Consider the following 25,935-nt stretch of genomic DNA (forward strand, 5'->3'; position numbering starts at 1 on the left):
GAGGCGGGCAAGAAAGATTTCCTGCACCCGAGCCAGCCCCCTCCAGGGTGCCCTGACCAGATGGTGCCTATCTATATGTAAATGTTTTAGACAGAGGTAAGTTTTACAGGAGGATCGCAGCCTCTCTGTGGCTGGGACTTTCTGGAACTTGTGAATCATGGGCCCAGATGCCAGAGCTTCAGCCATTGGGATAACGAAGCGCACACCTCACTCAGTGGAAGCGTCCGTTCTACCTGAGGACCCTGGTAATTATTCGCTGAACATCTCTGAGGGAAACATTTGAAAACTGACTAGTTTGGTTCCTTGTCTCTAAGACGTGACGTGTGTACTGGTGGGTACCTGAAGCCCCTTTCCCAGGTGTGCTGTTACCTGGGACAGGTGTTTAGGTGTTACCTGGGACAGGTACTTACACGTGCCTTGAGGGAGTAGAGATAAGGGACACATCCCCACCATGAAACAGTCAGTGTATCCCATACATGTAGGGCACTCAGATGCCTGCCGGTTTGGAGATGACGTTTCCTATGCAATTATTTGTTGTTTTCAAGCTCCAGAGTAGTTCTTAGGGACTTAGCTGTAACGCAGTGTTTTCTCTTTAAACCAGGTGACGGATGACAGCGAATTCTTCTTCTCGTCGTGATATAAAATGGGCCTCCTGAATATATCAGAATTGTGTTTGCTTCCGTGAATGTCCTCACTGCTTGTGTATCTTCTGTTGTCGCTCGAAGCAATCCAGTGCCCCCCACGCCGCGGGGTTCACTTCAGCGGCAGAACTGCTCGGGGAGCCCCGGTCCTCCCCCTGGTCGCTGGACTCAGCACACCAGATATTTGGGCTCAGAACCCACAGCAGGCAGGGGCAGCCAGCCTGTCATGCGTTGGGGAGCCAGGGTGGGAGCAGGCCTCTGGCCAGCGCAGGCCTGGCCTCAGCACCCCTTGGAAATGCGGGCGCTGGCCTCCCCGCGGGCGCGCGGGTCTCCCAAGAGCCTCGGGCGGTTGGACTAGTTTCTCTCCCTGCTGTGGAGCTGAGAGAGACAGAGGGTCTGGCGATGGCCCCGCACTGATCACGGGTCCTGAGTCCAGTGGGTGGTTCGGAGGGTGGGGGCTGATGAACTGAGGCTACCTCCCTGGAGAAGCGCGGCAGGGACATCGGGACCCGAGATCTCGTCCCAGCCAGTGACTGCACACGTGTGGGCCTGCCTGAGTTAGATTGTCTCTGCCTTTGACTTGTGAACCCAGAGTTCCTCCGTGGGCAGCTCACTCCTCTGGGTAACTTGGTGTCGTCTTTCTGTCTGATGCTTCCTTCAGTGAGCCAAGCTCTGAAGGAGGCCTGTGTGCCCCTCGGGGTCCTGGGAGCTCCGTCCAGAGCCACCGACAGCCCCCGAGAAGGGGCCTCCGCCCTTCAACGGCAGCCTGGTGCAGGCAGGGTTTTGCTGATGTCGTTACTGCCCAGAACCACATATGTTGGGGGCGGGGGCTCCTCTTCCCACAGCGCAGGGTGTTAAGACCTCCCCCAGGGTTTCTCGGTTTGACATGCTGCCGGTTTTGCCAGATCTGAGGGCTTGTGGGTACCGGCACCAGGTCCTTCGCACGATGCCGCCAGCCCCCAAGGAAAGGGCCACGTGTCCAACCCAACAGGGGGCGGGGACGCAGGGCCTTCCTTGCCTGGGTGTCCTGTTTGACGGCGCTGACGGGCTCGCCTCCGCCCTGCCCGGCTTCCCCAGGCTACCAGCGGTGGGGGGAGCGGAGGCCAGCGGGGACCCACGGGGCCAGCCGCCCCTCGGGGACTGATGACGTCACGTGCTACTTTGACATTTCTTTTCTCCCCTTTTCATTTGATTTCTTCTCCTTTTTGTTTTCTCTCTTCCTCCCCCCCCTACCTTTCTGCTGTCGGGATGCAGCCAAACGCAAAGCGTGGAAACTAAACCGTGTTGGTAGCCTGCGAAATATATACAGCGGCAGCAGCACCAACACCGAAGGTAACGCCCTCGGCCGCGGGGGGGCCGCGCAGACTCATCCCGTGGTCCTGTGTGTGTGTTTTCGTGACCATTCATGTTCCTTTCAGCTTACTTAAATGTTGACCTTTCCCTCCCGGCGCGGGGTGGTGATGTTTAAATTACTTCAGAAACCTATTTTCTCCTCTTTTTTTTTTCCCTTCCGCTTTATACATGCGGGCGCTCGGTGTAATATTTCCCGAGTTATTACAGTGTGTAAAAGTGTTAGTATCAGGTGTAATGAGCTGTGGCCGAATACAATAGTGTGCCGTGACATTTAAGTAACAGTATTAATTTGTTTGGCGGACGTATTCCCCGTAATGCGCGGCACAGCTCGGCTCCGAGGCAGCCGGCCGGGTCATTTGCATGGGCGGCCAGCGCTTGTAAATTCAGTCTATTGTTGTTTTCTAAAGGTCGGCCGGTGCCAGAGTTCACAGATTGACTCGCGGTGTTCTCCGCGGAGACAGCCGTCGTCGCTTTTGTATAATAGCGGATTGAATTTCCTCCACCTTCATTTGAACAACACAATTATAAATTGCCTTTTTTTTTTTTTTTTTTTGTGTGTGTTATGATTACAAATGTCAAGGGTCAGAATTATTCCGATGCCAGGCAGAGGGGCACCTCCACCCTCGGTTCAGGCCCCTCCTCAAGGAGGCTGGTGTACGTCGCCGGCGATGCAAAATAGGTCACAATCCAGCGATCTCGGTATAATAGGGGGACAGTTTTTTTTTTTTTTCCACTTAAGTGCAAGCCAAATGGGTCAAGTAATCGCGCGCCCGCGCCCTAACGCTAATTGACTTATTTGGGGATGATTATAACCGCAATATTTTTCTTAATGTCACCGTTTTCTGGGCTGTTGATTTTAGCGATTGCCAAGCCGCGGCATTAAATCTCGTGTAAATTTTAGATCGCACGGTATTTCTGTAAACAAGTCCCCTCTTCACGTCCCGATCATTAACCTCTGCTGATTTATCTCCCGCCCTCTTCTCCTTCCTCCGACAATTCCTCCGCTCTCGCCGCCGAGAGCCCTGCTCTCGGACACGGGGGGTGGGGGGGGGATCTGGAAAACAAAACTACGTTTTCCTGATGCCTTATTAAAGACCTGTTTTTTCATCGTAATCTTCCTTTATCCCTCAAGGGGAAGTGGTCATCTGCTCAGGTGCCAGTGGAGCTTGAACCCCTGGCACCTTCTCTCAAAGCTTTTGCTCAAGAAAGATAAAATGAGGGAGAGAAATAATAGCGTTTTAGAAACAGCCCCATTCAGCATTGTTCTTGTTGTGTGTTAAAGGGTATTAAAATGCTCATTCACTACTTTTAATGCTAGTTTCCCAGCTCCAGGTGCCCATCATTTCTCTTCATTGTGTCTTTATCGGGTATGTTTTCTTTTGTGTGTGTGTTCATTTGTCACAACAAATTTGTTCATTGAATTACGGCCGTAAAAAATGAGCATGCCATCCGGTTTTACACGTGGTTGTGTATAAAGTTGGGGGGCAGGAAGAGGCAGGCATTGCCGCTGAGACTTGCCGAGTGCCCCCCCCCACCCGACCGGTGACACCGGTGGGTGGCAGCTAACGACAGGTGTGACGATTTGCAGAAGTGGGAACCTCTCAGCCTTGATCACTCAGGTAACCCCCCCGAGGCGGCCCTGCCTGGCACCCTGGGGGGCGGGACAGTGCGGTGTGGCGCTCTCTGAAATCTGTGGGCGCTGCAAACTCGGGGTGTCTCAGCAGATTGCCTGCAGCTCCCAGAGGCGGGTCTCAGTACACAGCAGTAGATGACGACCCCAATGCGTTCGGTTATAGTTATGATCATTCTTCATTTACTTTGGTTTTTTTTTTAATTAATATCTGTACACACAGAGTCTCTTTTTGTAGTATGTTACTGAATTCCTATAACTAATAAAATAAACGATCAGAATGCCTCTCTGCTCCTCTCTGGACGGACACCACCACTACAGCTTCTGTCTGTAAGATGATTCTGTGTGAAGGTCCGTGTCCTGAGCATTCTGACCGTCACTAACTCGAGGCCCCGCGTGTCACACTGAATGGACCCTTCCCCAGATGGAGTGTTTTTTAAAGTGGTCCGTCCACTCCATACCCACAAGACACCCTCGACGGCCGAGTGTCCCGTGCAGAATTAGAACTCGAGTTTCAGTAGTGAGGGACGGCACCCTCCATAGCCAGCCCCCCCCCCCCCCGCCAGGGAGCCTGTCCACTCACCAGTGTGGTCCTCTGTGGTCCTCGGTGCAGGAAGGGGGTGGGTCCGCATCCCCCTTCCCAGGTATGCAGAGGTCAGCTCAGACCTTACGGGACTGCCTGGGGACTCGGGTTGGTGAGCACGGGCAGGACAAGACTGGAACCCCATGGGCCCGCTCCAAAGCCCTTTATCTCTCATGATCACTCTGTCCCAGGCCCCGGACTACACCATCATTCAGTCTCCACCGTACCCTGCTCAGCAGGTATTGTGTTTTTCTCGGAAATCAGGGCTTTGACAAGTCAGGCGATTTCCTGCAGGACAAACAGCACATTCTGGAGACAGGACATGGGCCCCGATCTCCGATCTCCGGACCTAGTCCGGTGCTCCGTGCGTGGGTGTCAGGAGTGGATACGAACAAAGGACACCACACGGATTGGGGAAACACACGTACGAGCCTACAAAGCAAACTCCAGTACACTCTCCTCTGCTTCTTTCTGCCCGTCCAGGCCGATTTCTCTGATACCGAGATAGAGACGTAATTCGTCTATAATCTATTGCACTTAATTTTTAAATCTTTGTTCCTTGATAAAAACTCAACTCTTCTCCAAGGTTGGTAGAATCCACAAGATGCAGCTCCAGCATCTCCATCACGGGATCCTGTGGAGAGGGACGGAAGGTGTATTTATGGGGGGTAGTTCCCCAGTTTGTAGCTGCTTCCTGAGGCTGGACTCAGGAACACCCGCATCCATGGTAAACATTTTTCTGAGCAAGAACCGTGCAGAAGGGAGGCTGTGGGATGGTGGTGAGCACACCACCCCGACTCGCGTGGCTGCAGGGTCACATGGCCCGTGGCCTGCCCTCAGGCGCACCTGCCCGGCCACCTGCAGACGGGCGGAGGATCGTTGCTGGGACTCGGCTGAACAGACGGACTCTGCTCTTGCAGAAGGAAGCACGGGCTGCTCTCAGGCGCACCTGGGTAAAGGAAGGATGCGCTTCGGAACAAGAGGCATCTCTCCCGGTGCCAGGCCACCCACTTTGTTTGAGCTAAACAGGCCACATCACACTGTCGACCACACCTACACCCAGGTTCTCATTCAGCCCTGTCCAGAGAGGTCCATTTCTGTAGATCTGGAACTTGCCCCAGCGATGGGCCTGTGAAACCTGTTTGGGGTGCCTCCCTGCCACCGCGGTAGGCCACACAGATGGACTGGGACCCCTGGACACTGGTTCCAAACAGGCTGCGTCTTGTGGAGAACACGGGTGGCGGGCACACCGCGTGCCCCCTGCTAGGTCGGCACCCGCTCCTCCTCCTCCAGCGGTGGCCAAGGCCGTCTCTGTGAACACGAGCACTCGGTGCAGGCCTGGGAAGGCGGGCCAGCCCGGCGACCGCCGTCACTGCCCGCTGTCTGCAGTCTCAGTTCTGAGACATCACCTCGTTCCAGTTGAGTTAAACCACAGGCCGTGCTCAGGCTCACACCTGAGTGACCAGCCCGCCGAGGTCTCGGGTTTCTGTCCCGGTGTGGGCTCCCTGTGCCGGGTCCGGGCAGATGGAGAGGGGCAAGCGGGCCGCCAGCCAGGGGATGTGAGCCGGGTCCTGGTGCAGAGGGAGGGAGACGCGTTCCCAGCGGGCCCTGGGTGCCCGGGGGTAGTGGACAGTGAGGCTGTGTTTGACCTCAGGCTTGGGAAGGCTTCAGGGCTGCGACACCTGACACGAGCCGCGGTTTCCTGGCATCCTGTCCAGTGACTCCCCAGGAACCCCCGAGGGAGGTCACGTTCTCTGCATTTTACGGAAAGAGAAACCAAGGCAGGGAGAGCGGCAGTCGGGAGCCCCAGGAAAGAGCACGGGCACGTGGAGACCGGCTGGGTGCTGGGTCCGAGCTGCTACCCGGACCCTGGCCCTGGGCTCAGCCGTGAGCCTGGAGCACACGCTGAGCAGAGGGCTCCTCCGGGGCCATGGCGCCCAGCAGGTGCAGCTCCCCCCGCAGTGCGCCCGCCCGCCGCCCCTCTGAAGCATGGTCGGCCCTGTGTGAACCGGCCCCGCCCCCTTCTGTGCCCCCAAGGCCCCGCCCTCCACTGTCAGACTGGTTCCTCCTCACAGGGCTTGCTTCCTTCTCTCAGCAAACTGGGATTCTTGATCAGAAACGGCAAACCTCACGTTGGTGAGGGCCGTTGTGGACGCTGGTCTCTAGCCCAGACTCCAGCCAGGCGGTCTGGGTCCGGTCCTCACATCCCCACCTCTTCGCCTTGGGTCTTTGACACGAAACCTCTGTACCTCAGTTTCCCCACCTGTGACCTGGAGAGATGATGCCGACTGCAGAGGTCGAGGTCGGCAGGACCAGTCCGGAGCAAATATCCAGAGGCGTGTGGCACAGCGCCCCCCGCTGGCCACTGTTAGTAGTTGCCGTCTGTGCCACAAACTCCTGTCGCTCAAACACTTGAGCGTCATTTACGTAGCAAGAAGCAGATTTGTCGCGAAATGTCCCAGAATTTAAGAGGGGGAGGATTTACAATCGAACTACTTTTCCCCCAGACTTTTAAATCTACCCCTCCCAGCTCTGTCCACTGTCGCCCTGAACAGAACCGTCAGAGGTAGAGATTTGGCTCTGGATCGACCCCAGCTCTGTGAATTTGGGTGGTCACTGGGTCTCCCCTTCCCCTGCTTGGGGTTCTTTTTCCAAAACGGAGGCACTAAAACCTGGTTTGAAGAAGGTGAGCGGAGCCGGCACAGCCCTTACGGCAGAGCTGGGCACAGGACGGTGACCACGGTGGTCCTCGTTAAATTGTAACAAAGACGTGATCAGTATAAAAACTCCGAGAACACTGTGCACAGTGCCCGCGGCCATGTCTTAGGCCTGTTGGATGTATCCTTCCAGGGCAGAGTCGGCCCACGGAAGCCCTGGTCCACGTGGACAGCCAGGTTTGAGATCTCACGCAGATACCGTCAAACTTGGGAAACCGTCAAGGAAAGAACCCCGGGGTTGACTTTCAGGGGAAAGACGCCAGACTGCTGGTTTCTCCAGCCCTCGGCTTCGAAAGGGTGAGGCTGATCAGCGGCGCTCCGAGCGGCCCCTGGGAGCCGGCACACCTGGGCCGCAGGCCTCTGGATTCCCACGCTGGGCGCTGAGCGGAGGAAGGAGCCCGGGGCCGCCCAGCGTGGCCCACGCCCAACTGACAGTGACAGAAAGGAGTTGGAAGGAGTGACAGAGACGGAAGGCCGCTCAGTGTCTGGGGACGTTGCAGCAGACGCCTCTAGTGCCTCTTCCGAAGCTGAAAGCCTGGACCACAAGCCGGTAGGTACCAGGAAAGGTGTGAACACATCTGTCCTCCGCATCCTGAGATGTTTTCAGCTTGGGATCCGATAACTCATGTGTTTTAGGCTCCCTCCTTAATTTAAAGATTGGGTGGCACCCTGCCGTTTGGAAGCCCAATCGAACAGGACAGGGTTTTTTCCACCCGGCTCTCGGACCATCACCCCGGCTCTCGGACCGCCACCCCGGCTCTCGGACCACCACCCTGGCTCTCGGACCACCGCCCCGGCTCTCAGACCACCACCCCGGCTCTCGGACCATCACCCCGGCTCTCGGACCGCCACCCCGGCTCTCGGACCACCACCCTGGCTCTCGGACCACCGCCCCGGCTCTCAGACCACCACCCCGGCTCTCGGACCATCACCCCGGCTCTCGGACTGTCGCCCCGGCTCTCGGACCACCACCCCGGCTCTCGGACCACCACCCCGGCTCTCGGACCACCGCCCCGGCTCTCGGACCGCCACCCCGGCTCTCGGACCACCGCCCCGGCTCTCAGACCACCACCCTGGCTCTCGGACCACCGCCCCGGCTCTCGGACCACCGCCCCGGCTCTCGGACCACCGCCCCGGCTCTCGGACCACCGCCCCGGCTCTCGGACCACCGCCCCGGCTCTCGGACCACCACCCCGGCTCTCGGACCGCCGCCCCGGCTCTCGGACTGTCGCCCCGGCTCTCGGACTGTCGCCCCGGCTCTCGGACCACCACCCCGGCTCTCGGACCGTCGCCCCGGCTCTCGAACCACCGCCCCGGCTCTCGGACCACCGCCCCGGCTCTTGGACCGTCACCCCAGCTCTCGGACCACCACCCCGGCTCTCGGACCATCACCCCGGCTCTCAGACTGTCACCCAAGATCTGGGACCATCACCCCGGCTCTCAGACCATCACCCCGGCTCTCGGACCACCGCCCCGGCTCTCGGACCGTTGCCCCGGCTCTTGGACCGCCGCCCCAGCTTTTCCCACGTGTTCAGAGGATACAGCCCTCCTCTGTGTGTCGGAGACTCTTCCTGTGAGAACACTGGGCAGCAGACGTTCCTAACTTGGTGAGCTCCCTCTGGGACTCGCTTCTTCACAGCGTCAACCCTGCTCTTGTCCTAAATGAGGCACAGTGACACCTGTCTGCTGGGCTCGGGCTAAACAAAGCGATTGCCAAGTTCACAGCCTGCATAGATGTTTGTCTGAGAACCGTGAACGACCAGAAAAAATGATTTTTTTCTGTTTGTTTAAAATAACTTCTCAAGTCGGGGAGGGAGTATTTTTATATCGTGTTTTATATGGAGACCGCACAACGTTGAACCCTGTTCTTCAGGTTCCTTCACATTTACCTTTTCCTACGAAAATGGAAGAAAATTTGAAAATACATAAAAACGGACTTTTTAGCCCTGGCCAGTTTTCTCAGCGGGTAGAGTGTCGGTCCAGAGAGACCCGGGTTCGGTTCCCGCCAAGGGCACGTCCCTCGGTTGCCGTTTGTGTCCAGCCCCGGTTGGGGTCGTGTGGGAGGCAGCCAGTTGATGTCTCTCTCTCATGTCGATGTATCTCTCTCTCCCTCCCTCTCTCCCTCTCGCGCTATCTGAAGATAAATGCAAAAATGTCTTCGGGTGAGGATAAAAAAAATAAAATTGACTTTGTATGTTATGGTGGGTTTTGGCTGACATTGTAAACGCATGTGGTTTTCATCATAACTGAGTAAACCATCCAAACCGCATGCCTATGGAGTACATGCTTTGCAAGCAGAAATGCTGAAGTATTTAAAAATGTGTGGCTCAGAAAACTAGCATAAGAGCCCGGGGCTGCCGCCAGAGCCCCGTAATCTCCGAGGGCCCAGACTGTGGTAGACCAGCAGAGGCCGTCCATCCCGGCCTCCAGCCGTGATCAGTGGAGAGTGGCGACCTGGGAGCTGGGTTAAGGACTCTGAGGCTGCATCCGCCCCCTGGGAGCAGGGACGAGTGACTCTCCCACCAGAGGGGCAGCAGATCCTCGGCACCCCCGCCCGGCAGGGCAGCCTGCTTGCCCGGCCCCGGCTGGTAGAAGGCAGGAGAGGCAAGTGTGTTGCAGAGGAGAGAACCCCAAAGTGGGAGCCGGGGACCTAAAGGACTTGCGGGAAAAGCCGACGTGGAGATTCAGGCAGACGCTGGGGGAGGCCCGTCGCCAGCACTTGGCGATGAGAAAGGAGCCGCCTCACGGGAGGTTTGCGTCGCTGTGGACATGCTCGCGGGGCGCTGGCACCCGTCCAAAACCAGCGCCCCAAGTCCGTGACAGTGCGCAGGGCCGTGTCCCTGTGAGCCTCAGCTACTTTATCCTGAGGTCATTTCTTTTCTTAATCTCCACCCGAGGACATTTTTCCATATTTTGTTCAGATAGAGTGGGAGGGAGAGAGAGAGAAACATTGATGTGAAAGGGACACATCGAGTGGCTGCCACCCGCACGACCAACCAGGGCCGGGGACAAACTGCAACCGAGGTACGTGCCCTTAGTGGGAACCGAACCCGGGTCTCTCTGATCCGCAGGCCGACGCTCTAACCGCTGAGCAAGACCCCCCAGGGCCTGAAGTCATTTCTAAGCGATGGCCACTTCTGCAAGTGGTCCCGTCCATCCTCCATGCAGACCGTGGCCATGCCTGCACAGTCGCGGTGACACACTTTGGCCCTTGTTTGTCCCTAAATGTGTCAGGAAGAACACTGAGCTGTGTGGAGGGACGTGGGCCTCAGCATCGGCTCCAGGTGTGCAGGGAGCCTGGGGATTGGACTGGTGTCCCCACCGGGTCCGTGCAGACCTGGGACCCCACGGAAGACCTCTGCGGGCACGACAAGCCCTAAATTCAGAGGAGAATCGAGTCCCCTCGGCGTCACCGCACACATCACCCCTGCCTGGCAGACACGCCGGGCGGTCCTGCGCCAGCCTGGCACGAGGGCGGGGCCTGCACCCCCCGAAGACAGGCGTCTGCCCACCTCCCCGCCTTCGCCACTCCCCCAACGCAGCCTTGTGGGCGCCGCCCGTGGAAAACAGCTTCCAAATGTGGACCGGCTGCAGCTGCGTCGAGCCCTTTAACCCTTTGCTAGGATTCCAGAAAAATAATTGATGACTGATTGGCCCATTAACCTTTAAAAAAAAAAAAAAAAGGTGGACAGCCGGCCCGTGTAATGAGGAGGCTTCCTCCGGAGCCTGCCTGGCGGCTGAGTTGCTTGCCTCGGAGGAGGCGGAATTAGCCCCACGGGGCCTCGTCTGCATAGAAACTGGACGCAATTAGTGTAATATCCGGTCTTATTAATGTCGTTGGGAATAATTGGGAAGGTTGGTTTCGACAGGTTCATGGTGCTAAAATACTATTATAGTGGACCTTTCCACAGCTAACCGTTCAACACGGAAAACTGTTGAAATCCCTGTGAGCCCAATCACCAAACTTCAGGGAGCGGCCGGGCTGTCACGCCGCAGGCCACGCGCTCCCCTCGGTCTGGCCGGGGTGTGGCAGGACCCGGATCCCTCCCTCCCGAGCGGCTCTCCCGCTGAAACGCGCTTTGAACGCTGGGGCCGTCAGGAATGTCTGCGACCGAATGTCTGTCGCACGGGATGAATCAAATACAAGCCACTGAGATCGGCGCGAAGAGGTTTGTGTTAGCGAGAGAATCGTGACGGACGTCCGAGCGCTCGTTCTCCACGTCGGAACCCCGGTGACAGAGGAGGGGAACGCCCGGTCCGTCTGTCTGACCGATCGGCCTCACTGCCAGGGACTGTTTTCTCATCTCTTCCCCAGTTGCTGATCACTAAAATCTCGTCACAGAGTCGCCTGATGTGACGGAATCCCTCCGTCCCGCATCCATTTGAAGGGGTTGTCCCAGCAGGTGGTGCTTCTTTGACCGTGTTAGTGTTCTGTCTGTACAGAGAAAGGAGATGTTTGGGCCCAAGGATCTCCAGCTGGTGGCTGCAAGGTGGTGGTCACTGCAGTGACACGGACATGCTGGTGAGGATCGAATCCAGAGATGGCTCAGGGGGTGACCTGATGGGAGGACTAGGCAGCAGGCTGGAGGCTTCTCCTTGGCTTAGACAAGACTGGAGTTGGAAGTGACAGAGGATTTAGGCCAAGAAAAGGGGGGACAGTGGATTGCTCATACACCAACTGTAGGAGGCTGGAGCGGGCTGCAGGGCCACCGGCCCAGGCTCCTGGACAGCCTCCCATCCCTGCTCCACTCTGCTGGTCTCAGACGGTGGCCTTGACAGCACATGTGTTCCTGTGGAAGGACAGAGGCCCCTGAGCCTGTGGAATGTGCCTTGACAGCCCCCAGATAGGGGGAAGGGGCGCTGTGGCCCCCAGCCCGATGTGACACCTGGAGAGCACACTGGGGTCTCGCACTCCTGCTAGAGCAAAGCTGAGCAGCCAGGAGCGTCACATGCTCTGGTTGTCCTGGCGCAGATGGAACTGGCCTCCTCCCCGTGCTGACCGATCCTGGTCAGGGAGCCGTGCACCTAGGAAGATGCCCACTGGACAGTGCCCAGCTTATAACTGCCCCTTGGCCCCATGTCTCAGGAATCAGGAGGACAACAGGGGACATCCTATCCAATAGCCTGTTGTGACATCCTCCAGCCTTCTCCAGACGTGACCAGTGAAAAAAATATATGCCCAGTGACGGGCTGGTTAAGGATTCGGGGGACAGCTGCTTATGAAAGAGCCGCCACCGTGCTGTCTGACATGGGGAGTAGAGGAGACAACAGAACAGTGGGAAGTGGAGAGACCCCGCCAGTCCCACGGGGCGCCCTGGGGAGGCCTTTCCCCGACACCTGCGTGTTTCTGAGAAGGGAGAAGGGCGCCGGCCGCTTGGGGAGGAAACAATGAGCTGGTGCCCGCGAGTCCCTGGCATTTGTCCTCACAGAACTGGAGCCCAGGAGCATTGTTTTTCTGTGTCTGTTATTCCACCGCGGTGACTTCATGACGAGGATACAAAGTATCCCTCCACAGAGCCAGATGTAACCTGGCTAAAAGGGCCTCTGCTCCGCACGCCTTGTTATTTGTTTTCATCTTGGGAGGCAGAGAACAGTCACGTGGCAGATATAACTCAGCTCTGAAATCCCAACTGTATCTGTAGGCGTTAATATATTACCCTCTCGGAAGCAAAAAGCCACATGGAGACCGGATCTGGGCAGCGCGGGATGCCCTCAGCACAGCGGGCTTTCGTTTGGTGATGGTCGTGTAGAGCCAAGGCACCCGGACCCCGCGCACAGATTTTAACCCCTCACTCAGGAAGCGGGCCAGCCTGGCCCCTTGCCAAGGCGTCTTCACCACAGCCTGGAATCCACAGGCAGCATGGGGGCTCCATCTCCCCCCTCCTCCCCATCTTCCCCGCGGTAAGCTGGGCCTCCTGCTGCTGGCCCAGACGTTTGCACACGCAGTCAGGCCAGGATGCCATCAGCCGGGACCGCCTGAGAGCGGCACATCACCTCTGGACTCGGAGCTGTCGCCGGACCCTTCGGGGACCAGACTGGAGGGTCGTCTTCTGCATGCAGGCCGAGCTGTTCGGTTAACACAAAAAATGTCCCAGGCCCTGGCCGGGTAGCTCAGTTGGTTAGAGCATCGCCCCAATGAGCCAAGGTAGCGGGTTCATCCCCAGTCAGGGCACATACCAGAAGTAATCATTGATGCATCAATAAGTAGAGCACCAACTCAACGTTTCTCTCTCTGTCTCTCTCCCCACCCTCTTTCTCTCAACTCAAAAAAAAAAAAAGATTCCCAAAAGAATTCTTTATCAGTGTTTCTCTGCACGTTGAGATATGACTGAGACTGAAGAGCCTTGAATATGAGTCTCAATGTTCACACCTGTCCTGTGACTGTGAAGGGGCCTTTGTGCATGTGTCATACACCTTAGAAACAGACAACATGTGCAGCAGACAATACACCTTGTCACCATGGGAACAAAACTTACGGTGGCCCCATGCTTTGTCACAGAAGTATTGGTTCTGCGGATTTTTATTCATGTCTCTATCATTTCTGTAGTGTGTGCCTCTCCAGGCTCACGGTCACCCCCACAGGACTCCCCTCTAAAAAGAACAGCATGTCTGATGAGTCGAGTGTTGCGTGGTTCTTACCTGGGACATGAAACTTAGAGATGCTTCCAGGGCCATTCAGGCCTGTTCATCCAGCTCACCGTTCCGGTCCACACCCCTCCCGGTAAGCTGGTGCCCACCAGGCTTGGTCACGGGGTGTCCTGCGTACATTTGCCCTTTGCTCTGTTGAACCTTCTCAGTGCCTCGTCAGAATGAGCAGACCCAGCCAGGGTCTCCTCTTCGAGGACACGAGGCCTGAAACCTCCTGCTGCCACTGTCATGGGCTCCTTGGTTAACCCGTCACCTCCCAGCGAGCGCAGTGTGGGGTCTTCTCTTGGTTACCTGTTAACAGGTGACTGCAGGAGCCAAGTGATCCTTTGTGTTGTGACTTTAGGGGAAGTATCTGGCTTATTCACAGTTCTTTGTGTCTCGTCTTCCCTACGTCACAGATGGAGAGAAATAAATTTTAAGCATATATTTAAGTATGATCTCTGTTTGATCCAGTATACAGAAATGCGATTATCACTTCACCATATCGGTCCTGTACCTAGCTGTCGTTACTTCTCCTGATGTGTAGATGGTTTGGGGTGTCCTTGTGCACCCCTGACGTGACCTGATCACTGGCGTCATTTCTCACCAAGAGTGATGATGAGGTGGCGGGGTGCTCACTGTCTGATGTAAGGGAGTCCCCTCCTATTCCTACTTTGATAAAAGACCTTGGTCACGTATACTTTCTTATTAAATGTTTTCCCTCTTCTGACTTGGAAGTTGCACCTTCGGTTTCTTGTCTTGTAGAGGCTAACCCTGGGGCTGCGTCCTGTGTGCTCGGCTCTGTGCCCCCCGGAGCAGCCCAGAGTCTGGGGACATCTTACCCCTGCGTTCTTGCCTCTGCCCTCATTTCTGCAGTGTGTGCACCTTGCCCAAATGAGACATCGTTGTGAGTAGTGTTTGCTATCGTTTTTCTTAAGCTGTATCTACATATTTGACTTCTCTTATTCTTTTTTTAAATATGTTTTTATAGATTGTTTTTTTAGGGAGAGATGAAAACATTGATGTGAGAGAGAAACATCGATCGCTGCCTCCTGCACGCCCCCTACTGGGGATCGAGCCCACAACCTGGGAAAGTGCCCTGACCGGGGATCGAACTGGCGCCTCCTGGTGGCATGGGTCGACGCTCAGTCCAAAGGCACACTGGCTGGGCTGCATATTTAACTTTTCATTTGCTCACCAAGACTTCTAGCTCTAACCTTTCTAGAATCTTCTGAACTGTACCTTGTAGTAGTTACTTTAGTCTGTTGGTGATAGGTCCTTTCAGCTTTTTTTGTATAGAAATATCTTCATTCCACTCTTCTCCTGAAAGAGGAGGGATTTTCTGGATCCCGGCCCTAGACGTGCTTTTTCCCTCAGCACACGTGGCCCTGTCCTGCGGATCGTCCGTGTCACCGACGTGCTGAAGAGCAGCTGCCTTCTCCGGCTTCGTGCTTCAGAACCTCGTGTTGTCTTTGGCTTGCGGGCTCCGGCACCTCCGGGTGCGGTTGTCCCGGTGGTGGGCCTTCTCTGTCAGCGCAGTGCGCCTGCGTCTGGGAGTCCGCCCTGGGGCCCCGAGGGCCTGCAGCTTCCCGCTGTGGTGTGGCGAGCAGAGATGTGTGGTCACTTTCAGCACCAACCACGCACCTCAACCTTCCTCTTCCATCGTCTGCCCTCCTTGTGTCCGCCTCTCCAGCCCTGCCATCCACCCAGCAGTTCTCACCAGCTCCTGTGTGAGCCCAGCCTGGAGGACTTTGGTTTTTAAACAATTAGAATTTGCCCAGCCGGTGTGGCTCCGTGGATGGAGCATCCTCCCATGGACTGAGAGGTCCCGGTTTGATTCCCGGTCAGGGCACATGCCCGGGTTGCGGGCTCGATCCCCAGTAGGGGGCGTGCAGGAGGCAGCCGATCTATGTTTCTATCGCTCTCTCCCTCCCTCCCTCCCTCTCTCTCTAAAAAATCAATAAAAACATATTCATAAATAAAATAAAAAATTTATCATTTGGATTTCCAAGAGAGTTACCTTTTATTCCGAGCCACTTGGCCCGTGTGCGTGGTCTCCTCCTTGAAAACCCAGGAGACTCCACTTCTCTGTTTCTTCCAACACTTCCCACGTCGCTGTTTTAAATTCTGTGCCTGTGATACATGGTGCACGTCTGTTGTCCGGTGGCTGGTGTGCCTGCTGTCTTCGGTTTGGAGTTCACAGCCGTGATCTTTGTCTGTAGACTGGTTTCCTCCTGAGAACATGCCAGGAGCCAAAGGGGCTCCGCAGACCTGGAGCCCAGTCCCTCCAGGTCACTGGGGGCAGGACTCAGGGTCTCTGTGGCGCCTTATTGGGACTTTGTTGAGCCACCAAAGCATTCACTTCGCAGGCATTTAGCACTTAATTCCCACAGTTCTGGTTTTTCGACGTGTGAATTTGATTTGGGTCGGGGGAGAGAGGGTGGGCAAGGGGCTTGGAGATGATTCCCTATGCAGGTCTATCAATGCAATAAGACGTGTGTTTTGTAGGGAAGGGCTGGCCACATGTCTCGTCCACCGTGTTGCCGGGCAGTCTGGGGCAGAAGGAAATGGATGGGAGGGTGCAGGCAGGGGGACATTGTGAGCAGTGTTGTCACCGATCAGAGGGCAGTGGGAAGGGGGAGGGGGTGGCATCTGGGTGATTTTAAAGTTTATGACTAGACATAGCATTGTAGCCAGTAGCAGAAACATGAGACCCGAAGAGGGGCATTGGAGGGCTGTGCCGGTCTGGTTTGCGCATGCTGGTTTGATGTGAGGACCAAATATTTGAAGAGTATCTGTGTGCATTTTTTAAATCATTTTAATTTGAGGTCAGAGAGACAGATTTGAGAATTGTCCTCCTATATCCGAAGTGATTCCAATGCTAGAAAGAAGTCTTTAGTTGAGCAGGGTACGTGGAGGGCGGGCCTGCCCCATGCAGCCCTCCTTGCCCAGGGCAGACATTGCTAATTGATTGCAGCACTCATCCTCCTGGAGCCTGAGCCAGCCTTGGAATCCTCACTGAGCCCTGCTCCAAGCAGGGCAGACATTGCTAATTGATCGCAGCACTCATCCTCCAGGAGCCTGAGCCAGCCTTGGAATCCTCACGGAGCCCTGCTCCAAGCAGGGCAGACATTGCTAATTGATCGCAGCACTCATCCTCCAGGAGCCTGAGCCAGCCTTGGAATCCTCACGGAGCCCTGCTCCAAGCAGGGCAGACATTGCTAATTGATTGCAGCACTCATCCTCCAGGAGCCTGAGCCAGCCTTGGAATCCTCACGGAGCCCTGCTCCAAGCAGTTAGGAAGGAGCCAGGACCCCCCATGCATCGCTCCCAGAGGCGCTCAGAATTGGCAGGGCCCTGCCGGTCACCTCAAGTTGCTGAGTTCCCTGAAGGCTCCCTCTGGCAAGGCCACGCTGGGGCCTGAACCCCTGCAGGGAGTGAACCCAGAAGCTTTCTGTTTCGACAGCTCTGAGGTTGAGAGAACCTACTGAAAGTAGAGACAGAGATGTTGAGTGGCACAAAAGGTGCTGGGAAAGGAAACTGGTCCAGAGATGTGGAAGGAACAGGTGTGTGTGTGTGTGTGTGTGTTGGGGGGGGGGGTGATTGGAAGGGCACTGAGCAGCCGTAGAATAGGTACTGGGGACCAGTGCACTTGGAAATTTGCAAGGAATGAACCCACAGCAGCTTTGCAAAAGGTCCGGGGACCCTTCAGAGCCAGTTCCACAGATTTAAGCCCAACTCACCAGGAGGCTACATTCTAAAAGCGTGGTGATACAGATTTTACATAGAACACAACACCATTATCATCGGAACATGTAAAGGTTTCGGCAGCGATGTCCTGGCCCGTTTCCGTGGCAGTGCATGGGGTGAGGGACGCGGTTCCCCAGACCTGGCCATGCATTAGAAAGGACGAGCTCCCCTTCCTGGGCCCAGTCCCCACCCCCGGGGATCAGTGGGGTCCGGGGGGGCTGCTTCTCTCCTGGGCTGACTGCTGGACCTGGCTGTCATTGCTTCGGAGATGAGCTGAATGAGCATCCTGCCTGGAGGTCCGGGGCTCCTGGTGAGGTGGGGTCTCAAGAGCCCTAGAGCAGCAGGGAGCCCCGCAGAGGTCAGGGGTCGCGAGGGTGCTGGGGAGAGCGGGAGAGGAGCCGAGAGCCTGGGAGACGGGGGCTCGCACAGTCGACGGAGGGGCGGGGTGGCTGTGTGCAGACGATGAGGTGATAGCTAACGAGCTGTGGTCAGCGGGGTGGTTGGTGGGTTCTTGGTGTCTTGAATAACAACCGGTCTCCAGGTGACGTGGTGTGGCACCTTCTCGGCCCGGAGCTGGGAACTGGGGTCAGATGAGATGCGGACCCTCCGGGGCAGCGGGAGGGTCCTGGCCGGTGTGCTTGGAGGTGCCACCTCCTCGCTCGCTCTGTGGCAGGGGCAGGACCAAGCACCAGGGCTGACGTTGGTGGGGTGTCCCCCGTGGCCCTGTGTCGGCCAGCGTCAGTGCACGTCATTTAGCCAGCAGGGAGCAGGCGCCTCGCCCGCGTGGGGTGAGGAAGGGGCCTCAGCGGGCTCCGGGACCTGCCCCAAGAGCCCATGTGGCAAGTGGCCGAGCAGGACTGGATGCCAGTCCGACTTCCTGGTCCAGACTGTCACCCGTGGCGGCTGCGAAGCCCCTTCTGGTCTCCTGGGACCCCGAGTCTCTCCCAGTCTGGACACAGCGGCAGTAAAGCCTTCCCAGGTCCCTCCGACGGAAAAGGACAGGAGCCCCGCCCCTCCCCGCGGTGGTCCACCTGCAGACCTGCACACACGCCGTGGACACCAGCCCCCCCCCCCCCCGAGAGGAGCGGCCCTGACCGGTTTCCCCGCAGGGAGGGCTGGTGGGCAGCGCGGCACAGTCTGCCCGTCGCAGAGACACAAATGTCGCGCCCATTTTCCGTCTCCTCGCCCCGTGGGCATTGACGGAAACCTAGCCGAGCCTCGCAGGCTGTCAGACCCAGGCTCTGGCCACCAGCGCCACGCAGGCGCCGTTGAACCCCAAGGCACCTTTGTGACCGAGGACTGATGGCGGGGCTGTGGTCGTGTGCAAGCTAAACTCTTCATCCCCACTACTCTGTGTTTCAGAGCAAGAAGAAAACTTTGAGTTTATCATCGTGTCCCTCACTGGCCAGACGTGGCACTTCGAAGCCACCACGTATGAAGAGAGAGATGCATGGGTCCAAGCCATCGAGAGCCAGATCCTAGCCAGCTTACAGTCCTGTGAAAGCAGCAAGAATAAGGTAAGGCCCTGGCTGGGGCGGCTCCATGGGTGGGGCGTCGTCCCGGGCAACCGAGGGTTACTGGTTCGATTCCCGGTCAGGGCACACACCCAGGCACTGGGGCGCGTAGGAGGCAGCCGATGGATGCTTCGCTCTCACATCAATGTTTCTCGTTTTCTCCTTCTCCCTTCTTCTCTCTCTAAAAATTAATTTAAAAATATTAGAGAATAAGGTAAGGCCCATAGGAAGCTAGCTGTCCCCCGAACTCAAGAGAGCTGGTCCCTAAAGGGAGGTAGAGGCCTGTTGATGTCCGAGGGAGAGCAGGCGTGTGTCACGTGTGACCGACAAGAACCCATCCCTTCTGAGCACACAGCTGACTGGTGGAAAGACTAGGGAACACTTTGTATCGATATGTATCAAATAGCGTGTCACCCTCCTCGCCTAACCATGTTCCTGTGGCAAAACGTCCCATTGAGGTCTCGGCTCTCAGCTAATCCCAAGTCCAAAGCTTTGACCTGTCGCTGGAGTCTTTCGGACTCTTGTCGCTTTTGTGTCCACACTTGCTTTTATTTTAGGCAAAATGCACTCAGGAAGACAGGGCAGACTAGAAAGGTGCACTGTTCTGTTCTCACGAGTGCCCAAAGTCCAAGTCCGGGGCGACGGAGAAGCTGACCTGGGTGCAGATGCAGACGAGAGTAAAACACAGCTGGGCACACACCCGGGCACACACCCAGGCACGCGAGCGTGCAGGGCGCTGTCCCCATCCTGAGCTCTGCTGGAAGGTCTCTGTGTGTTGTGTTCAGTGACTGGAGGTCGGTGCTTTGCCTTTTAGCCAGGAAAACACCGGGACTGTAGCCGCGTTTTCCAGACCCTGCCCAGCGGTCTTCCACGTACAGAGGTCATTTTCTCCCCATCACTATTCCCTCAGACGCATTGTCTCAGTGCTTGGGGGTCTATAACTCCTTTTCTGGGACACATTGCGGTCTTGGGGGGCATTCTCAAACTGTGGTCAACTCGAAACAGAGAAAGCACATTGCCCGCCGACCCGCAGTCCCGTTCATAACACTTTAAAGAAATTTCTGCCCGTGATTTATGTCCAGCTTTGTCATCGGGAAGGAGTCTCTCACAGAAAGATGGAGTGTCTTATTTTATCACCCTCTTTAACCAGGGTAAACCCGACCCCAGTCATTATTATTATAATGTGATCCTCTTCTCTTTTTAAAAGCGGTTTCATACCCAAGGTGGGCCGAGTCGCTGCCTCTCACTCCCGGGCACCTTGACTCCGCGAGTCCCACAGCCACAGACGTGGCTGCCCCGCCTCCTCGCCAGGGGGGAGCCACGGCACGTGGCACCCACCAAACATGGGCACGCAGTTTCAGAACAGGAGTGGGGAGAGCCGGCGGCACTGGACAATGCCAGTTCTGTAGAAACCCCAGTGTCTCGGGTCAGACCAAAGCCACATCCCGTCAGCCGGTTCAGGAGGGTCTGGGAGTGTGTTGGCCTTTTCCTTCCACACCCGCCAGCCTCCGTCGTGCTCCGTGAAACTCATGGCATCACCGCTGGGTCCAGGGCAAACACCAGCCTTCAAATGCCGCCCCTTCTGTGCCCTGGACGTGCGCACCAGGCAGGCGGCCCGGGTAGACTAGCCGAGCGCCGAGGGAGTGGGCTCACGCTGCCCCCCCCCCCCGCTGCTGAACAGGTGTGGGCGCGAGCGCACGGCGTGGTGCCCACAGCGGGCAGCGTGAGGGCAGAATGCTGACTGGTTGAGAAGGAGCTGCAAAGGGTCAGCGCCTGGGATAACTCAGTGGTAGCAGGTATACACCTATACACCCAGATGCCTCAGAGGTGACCCAGGGAGACACAGACAGCAGACGCATCCCTGTCTGTGTACACGCACACGCACACGCACACGCACACGCTCCAGGAGCCAGTGTTAACAGTTACACATACTTTGAATACTTGGGTATCTCACCACAGGGCATACGGCCCCAATGGTGCATTATGTTATTTAGTAGCAATTAAAAAGTTATATTAGTAGGTGGTAAGCATTAAATTATTTCACACCAAACAGTTTCACATGAGACTGTTCAATTTATGAAGAATCCTTGAGCAAAATTCAAGCTTATTCTGAATGTCCTCTGAAATTTATTTGGCTTTAACATTTGTATTAAATGCATGCCACACAAGTCTGACAAATGGTGCATGTCCTTTTACCTGACACCTCAACTTCCAGGAGTTCCCCTTTAGTAAATACTCATGGATTCGGGCAGAACTTAAGCACTGTTTACAATGGAGAAAAATTGGAAACGACCCAAATATCCATCAGAGTGAACGTCGTAAATAAGTCATCAGAAGTGGAATATTATGCAACCGTTTAAAATGATGATGTTGGAGAAAACAGAACGGCATTGAGAGGTGGCAGAATCTTATCGGGCTAAAAAGGCAGGTTTCAAAGCAATATACGCTATGAGGCTTTTTAAAGAAGTATTTACCTGTATATAGGTGTGCTTAGAAAAAGGCTATGAAAACAGGTAACAAAATAGTAATAAAACTCAACTGCGATGATCATATAGTTTACAAAGTTCCATGTTCCATGTTCTTTTCCTCCTAATTTTCTCAACTTGCTGAGAGAAACATTCAAGTGCAAGTTTCAGAGTAACCACGCCCAGCCACACACACCCCTCCCTGCCCCGCCCCGGTTAGTGACTTTGTTGTAGCAACTGAGACCGTCTTCTAGGGAAACGAAGTGAGGTGTGGCCTTGGCCTCCTGACCACAATCCTGACATTTGTCTTCACGCCGCTGAGTAAGCCTGACCCTTCGCTTACAAGCAGAAAACGTGTTTGTCGTCCTTCTCTCTTCACACCAGGGAGACACACGGCAGTCAGGGCCCATTAACCAGCCACCCTCCCCAGGTGGCACTTTGTCCTGTTCGTTCACAGAGGGTCCAGCACGCGCCTCCGTCTGCGGGGCTCATGAGTCATTCTGGCCTGTAAATCGTAACGTGGGTGCTCCCCCAGGGTCCTTTCTCCGCCGGCCCCCCTCTCTCCTGAACAGGGCGGAGGAGGGAGAATGGTTGGAACTGCCTTCCTGCCCGTCTGCCCGTCTGCCCGTGACTGTCCGCTTTCTCCGGGCGGCTGGCAGCCGTGCGCGGTCCTCTCGGGGTGCTCATGTCTCCTTTGTGTGTCTCCCTGTGTCTCCAGTCCAGGCTGACGAGCCAGAGTGAGGCCTTGGCCTTGCAGTCGATACGCAACATCCGAGGGAATTCACACTGCGTGGACTGCGAGACCCAGAGTGAGTGAGCGCCGGGCGGGGCAGGCGGGGGTGGGCGCTCTGGGCTGGGTGGCTCCAGGAGAGGTATAGACACGACACCCCTCCCCGGGCTGTGCCCCTCCAGGAACTAAGCTGGGGGCGGGGGGCAGACGTAGCTTCAGAGATGCTGAACATCGCCACCCCTCCAGTGTGCAGAACTGAAGGACCGCAACAGGGCGATGTTGTCTCATGGTGACCTAGCACACAGACTTAAATAGCCCTGCTAACCCTGCAGTCCTGGCGGTGGAGAGGGGTCAGGGTGAGTGCGCACTGTGAGCTGAACACGTGCCCAGGGCCGTAGTCATGGAGAGCCCCGGGGATCACTTCTGGTGTTTAGGGAGGAAAGGTTCCTCGTGGTGCATTCCAGGTGCCTCTGAGTGGCAGGGTCTCCGGGCCCTGGCTGTCTCATGTCTCTGCCGTGAGCACGTATGTCCCAGGAACTTGCCTGCCTGCACCTCCCCCAGGCTGCCCGGAGCCCCACGCAGATTCTTCCCCAGGAGAACGCAGGATAGCTGGGCGGGTCCCTCGGGGTCTGGCAGGAGGGGTCAGTCTGGAGGTAGATGCTTCTCGAGGTTGCCGGTGGGACCCGGGCTTCCACACCCCACGCGGCTCCTGCCTCGGGAACACAGCCCACGCTCTCCAGGCTCGGCCGTGGCCCCAGGCCCCGGTCCCCCTGCTGCAACGGAGTCCGGGGTCATTGCATCGGGTGAGAAGCCGGTAGCCAGAGGCAGAGGCCGGAGACACCTCGAAGCCCTGAGGCCTGGGGTTCTCGCCCGGTGGTGCCGGCCACGCGGGAGCCCCTGCAGGGCTGTCAGGTGCGTCCCTGGTCACCGCCGCTGGTGACGCTTAGACACAAACAGTCCGCTGGAGCAGAGGCAGGGCCCCCCGAGGGCCCCGGCCCCCGGGCGTTCAGAGGAACACATCCCGGCACCCCGCATCGGGAGCGGTCCCGGGTCACAGGAACCCTCCATCCCCGTCCCGCCATCCGTTTCCTGGTTTTCACAAAAATCTGCCCACTCGCTGGGTCTGTCCTGCTGGTGGCTGTCACCGTTCACGTCTGGCGCCAGGGCCGGGCTCTGAGCTGCTGACGCTCGCAGGGGTATGGGGGGACCGTGCTTGGGTTCGGGGTTGCGGAGTCCAGAAGACAAGACGTGGAGACGCTGGGTGGGGGGTGGGCTTCGGAATCGGCAGAGCAGGGGAGCAGCACGGGGTCCGAGTGCGCGGTGAGCAGGGGCCCCGTGAGAGGCTGGGTGTGGGGCAGAGAGGAGGGGAGAGGAGAGAGGAGCTCAGCCCTGCGCTTGGCTGGAAAAGCAGCGGGCAGGGTGCGGCCAGATTCGGGCAAGTGGGCAGGCAGGCAGGACGGAGCACCAGACCCGTGGGAGGCGAATCCTGTGGTCGGGAGGCGCACCGGAGGAAGTAGTGCTGGCCGGACGGGGTCTGTGGGGGTGTGCCGAGGGTGGGGGCCGGGGACACGGCCGCCCTGTCTGGGGGAAAGGTGGGGATGGAGGCTGGGTTGCCAGCCAGGGGCAGGTGCGGGAGAGGTGGCCTCTGTGGGCCCGCAGGGGAGTGCAGACGGCTGGGGCCTGGCCAAGGGTGTTGAGTTTCCACAAACTGTTTGCTGGGCTCCCCTTCCCTAAGCGCCCACGAGGCCCGGCCAGCCCCCTCCCTGCAGCCTGTGCGTTGGCTCTTTGGACTCGTCAACGTTGAGTCTGCATTTCCTTGTTCGTTTTTCTATTATTATTATTTTTATTTGGGGGCATTTGTTTTCTCTTCCCCGCCTCCGGGTATGCCTGGGGGTCCCCCTACCGCCCAGAGGAGGGATCAGACGTCAAACATGGCTGGTTCCCGATGAGCTGGCAGAGTGACCGTGCCTGGGCCCTGCCCCCTGTAGAATGACTCAGTGTACATACAACGTCCGCTGCCCGGGGCTTTTTGATGCTGACTCTCCAAGCGCGCCTGAAGTAGACAGCGCTTGTCCCCGGGTGATCTGAGAGCTGGCGAGATCCGCCCCATCTCCCCACACCTGCCACGGGAGGCAGCACGGGGCGGGTCCGGCCCGGGGCCCACGCCCCTCTCTGAACTCACTTGTCCCCGGTGCAGCGTCACCAAAGCACGTCACCGTGTGCCCTGCGAGCCGGGGCCTGTGGAGCCGGTGAGACCCTCACCAGGACCCTGTCCACCACCGTGACGTGTGGAGAACGCACTCCGGGAGGGCTCCAGGGGTCACTCTGAGAGAATGTCACTGGAAGCCGAGTGCTTCGTGGCGGGGTGCCCCTCTCTCCTCTTGGAAATTCACAAGCACACCCCTCGCAGGACCAGTGAGAACTTGGGTGTGCCCGCGGGTGCGGAGGTGGCGGTGAGAGGCGGCACAGCTTTGGGAATGGCGCAGCTGCCGCTCACCAGCAGCCATCCCCTGTGGACACCAAGTCACACGTGGCCTTTCTCGTGTGTCTGCCCCCTCGAGGGGCCCGCGCCTGTAGAAGAGTCAGAAAGTGCACGTCTTTCTGTTCCAACCAGCGATGGCTGGTGTATGGCGTAGGAAACGCCAAGGCTTGGGCCAAAGCCAGATACGTAAACATAGCCACCAACATGGTCCATCTTTCGAGACACCTAAACAGTAGCCAGAACGGACCGGGGAGATTTTCAAGCTAGGCGGCGTAGGGAGGGACCCTGGATGGGCGTCTGGCCGACGGGCGTTGTGCTGCTGCGAGGCGCTGGTCTGAGTGCCTGCGACGCCTTCTTCCCACAGACCCCAACTGGGCCAGCTTGAACTTGGGCGCCCTCATGTGCATCGAGTGCTCAGGGATCCACCGGAATCTTGGCACCCACCTTTCTCGAGTGCGATCTCTGGACTTGGACGACTGGCCCATCGAACTGATCAAGGTGATGTCATCCATTGGGAACGAGCTGGCCAACAGCGTCTGGGAAGAGAGTAGCCAAGGGCGGACGAAGCCGTCGCTGGACTCCACAAGGTAGGGACGAGGGAAGGGATGTGGCTTGGGGCGTCCTGCCAGCGGTTGGACACCTGGAACTTGACCTTGATGACGGCCGCAGTTAGAGCCGCTGGGGCACCTGGAGGGGTGCTGATGGCCCAGCACAGAAAAGTTGGTTTTCAGCAAACGCGGGCCATTCAAACTCCTTCGTGTTTTATTTTCTTTTTCCTCTCACCCTCCTGCAAACGTATTAAGCGTCTAACCTTACAAATACATCACTTTAACAAATACATCCCTACGAGGCGTAAGCTACAGGGTTCACAATGAGGAATTTCCGATGCTTTAATTTTGTTACTCTTAGATCTTCGGTAAGCGTCTACTCGGTTGATACACGCACGCAACATGAGTGAGTTTATGGTAACAAAATACATTTGATTTCCTGAAATATATTTCTAACCCACTTCATCAACCAAGTTTGGCATAAGGTACGGTGACCCCTCGTTAATGCTCGTTGTTACCCAGTGTAAAAACCGCATTTATTCTTCGGCCATTTAGTTCTCGTTTTTCATTCACAGCTATTATAAACCGCTTTGAGTACACATGCATATTTAATGTACCTGAGAGGTGACAGAATGGCGTGTCGTCCGTGGAGGGCTGGTCCCAGAGGCAGGAGGGCCCTTCCGTCGCCGAGGTCTGCACTGGGGCGTGGGGTGCGCTCCCAGCGTCCACGTCTCAGGTGTGCGGAGAAACAGGGAGGTCCCGGGTCTCCCAACATGAGCACTTTTTAAATTTCTCTGATTTGTTCTGCGGCTGAGCAGACAGCACGTAAGTCCACGCGGCAGCCGTGGCTGGGCCACGTGTGGGGGCGAGAAATGGGGCCTTCCGCCACGTGGCG

At 57.0% G+C, this 25,935-nt stretch overlaps 1 protein-coding gene across 7 annotated transcripts in view; it reads left to right on the top strand.

Moving 5' to 3' along the window:
• Nucleotides 1-25,935, top strand: part of AGAP1 (ArfGAP with GTPase domain, ankyrin repeat and PH domain 1) — a 479,358-nt gene that overhangs the window by 399,763 nt on the left and 53,660 nt on the right. For 4 of the 7 annotated variants that reach the window (XR_004958681.1, XM_036254517.1, XM_036254519.1 and 1 more), the window contains 4 exons: nt 1,896-1,973; nt 18,664-18,818; nt 21,999-22,089; nt 24,857-25,079. Coding sequence is in view for 6 of the 7 variants with exons in the window: in XM_036254517.1 (XP_036110410.1) it covers nt 1,896-1,973; nt 18,664-18,818; nt 21,999-22,089; nt 24,857-25,079 (547 nt within the window). In the remaining variant the exon portion in view is untranslated. The remainder of the gene's footprint in view (nt 1-1,895; nt 1,974-18,663; nt 18,819-21,998; nt 22,090-24,856; nt 25,080-25,935) is intronic. The other 3 variants (XM_036254518.1, XM_036254520.1, XM_036254521.1) reach the window with 1 other exon arrangement.

Source organism: Molossus molossus, unplaced genomic scaffold, assembly GCF_014108415.1.
Source record: "Molossus molossus isolate mMolMol1 unplaced genomic scaffold, mMolMol1.p scaffold_m16_p_11, whole genome shotgun sequence".
NCBI lineage: Eukaryota > Metazoa > Chordata > Mammalia > Chiroptera > Molossidae > Molossus > Molossus molossus.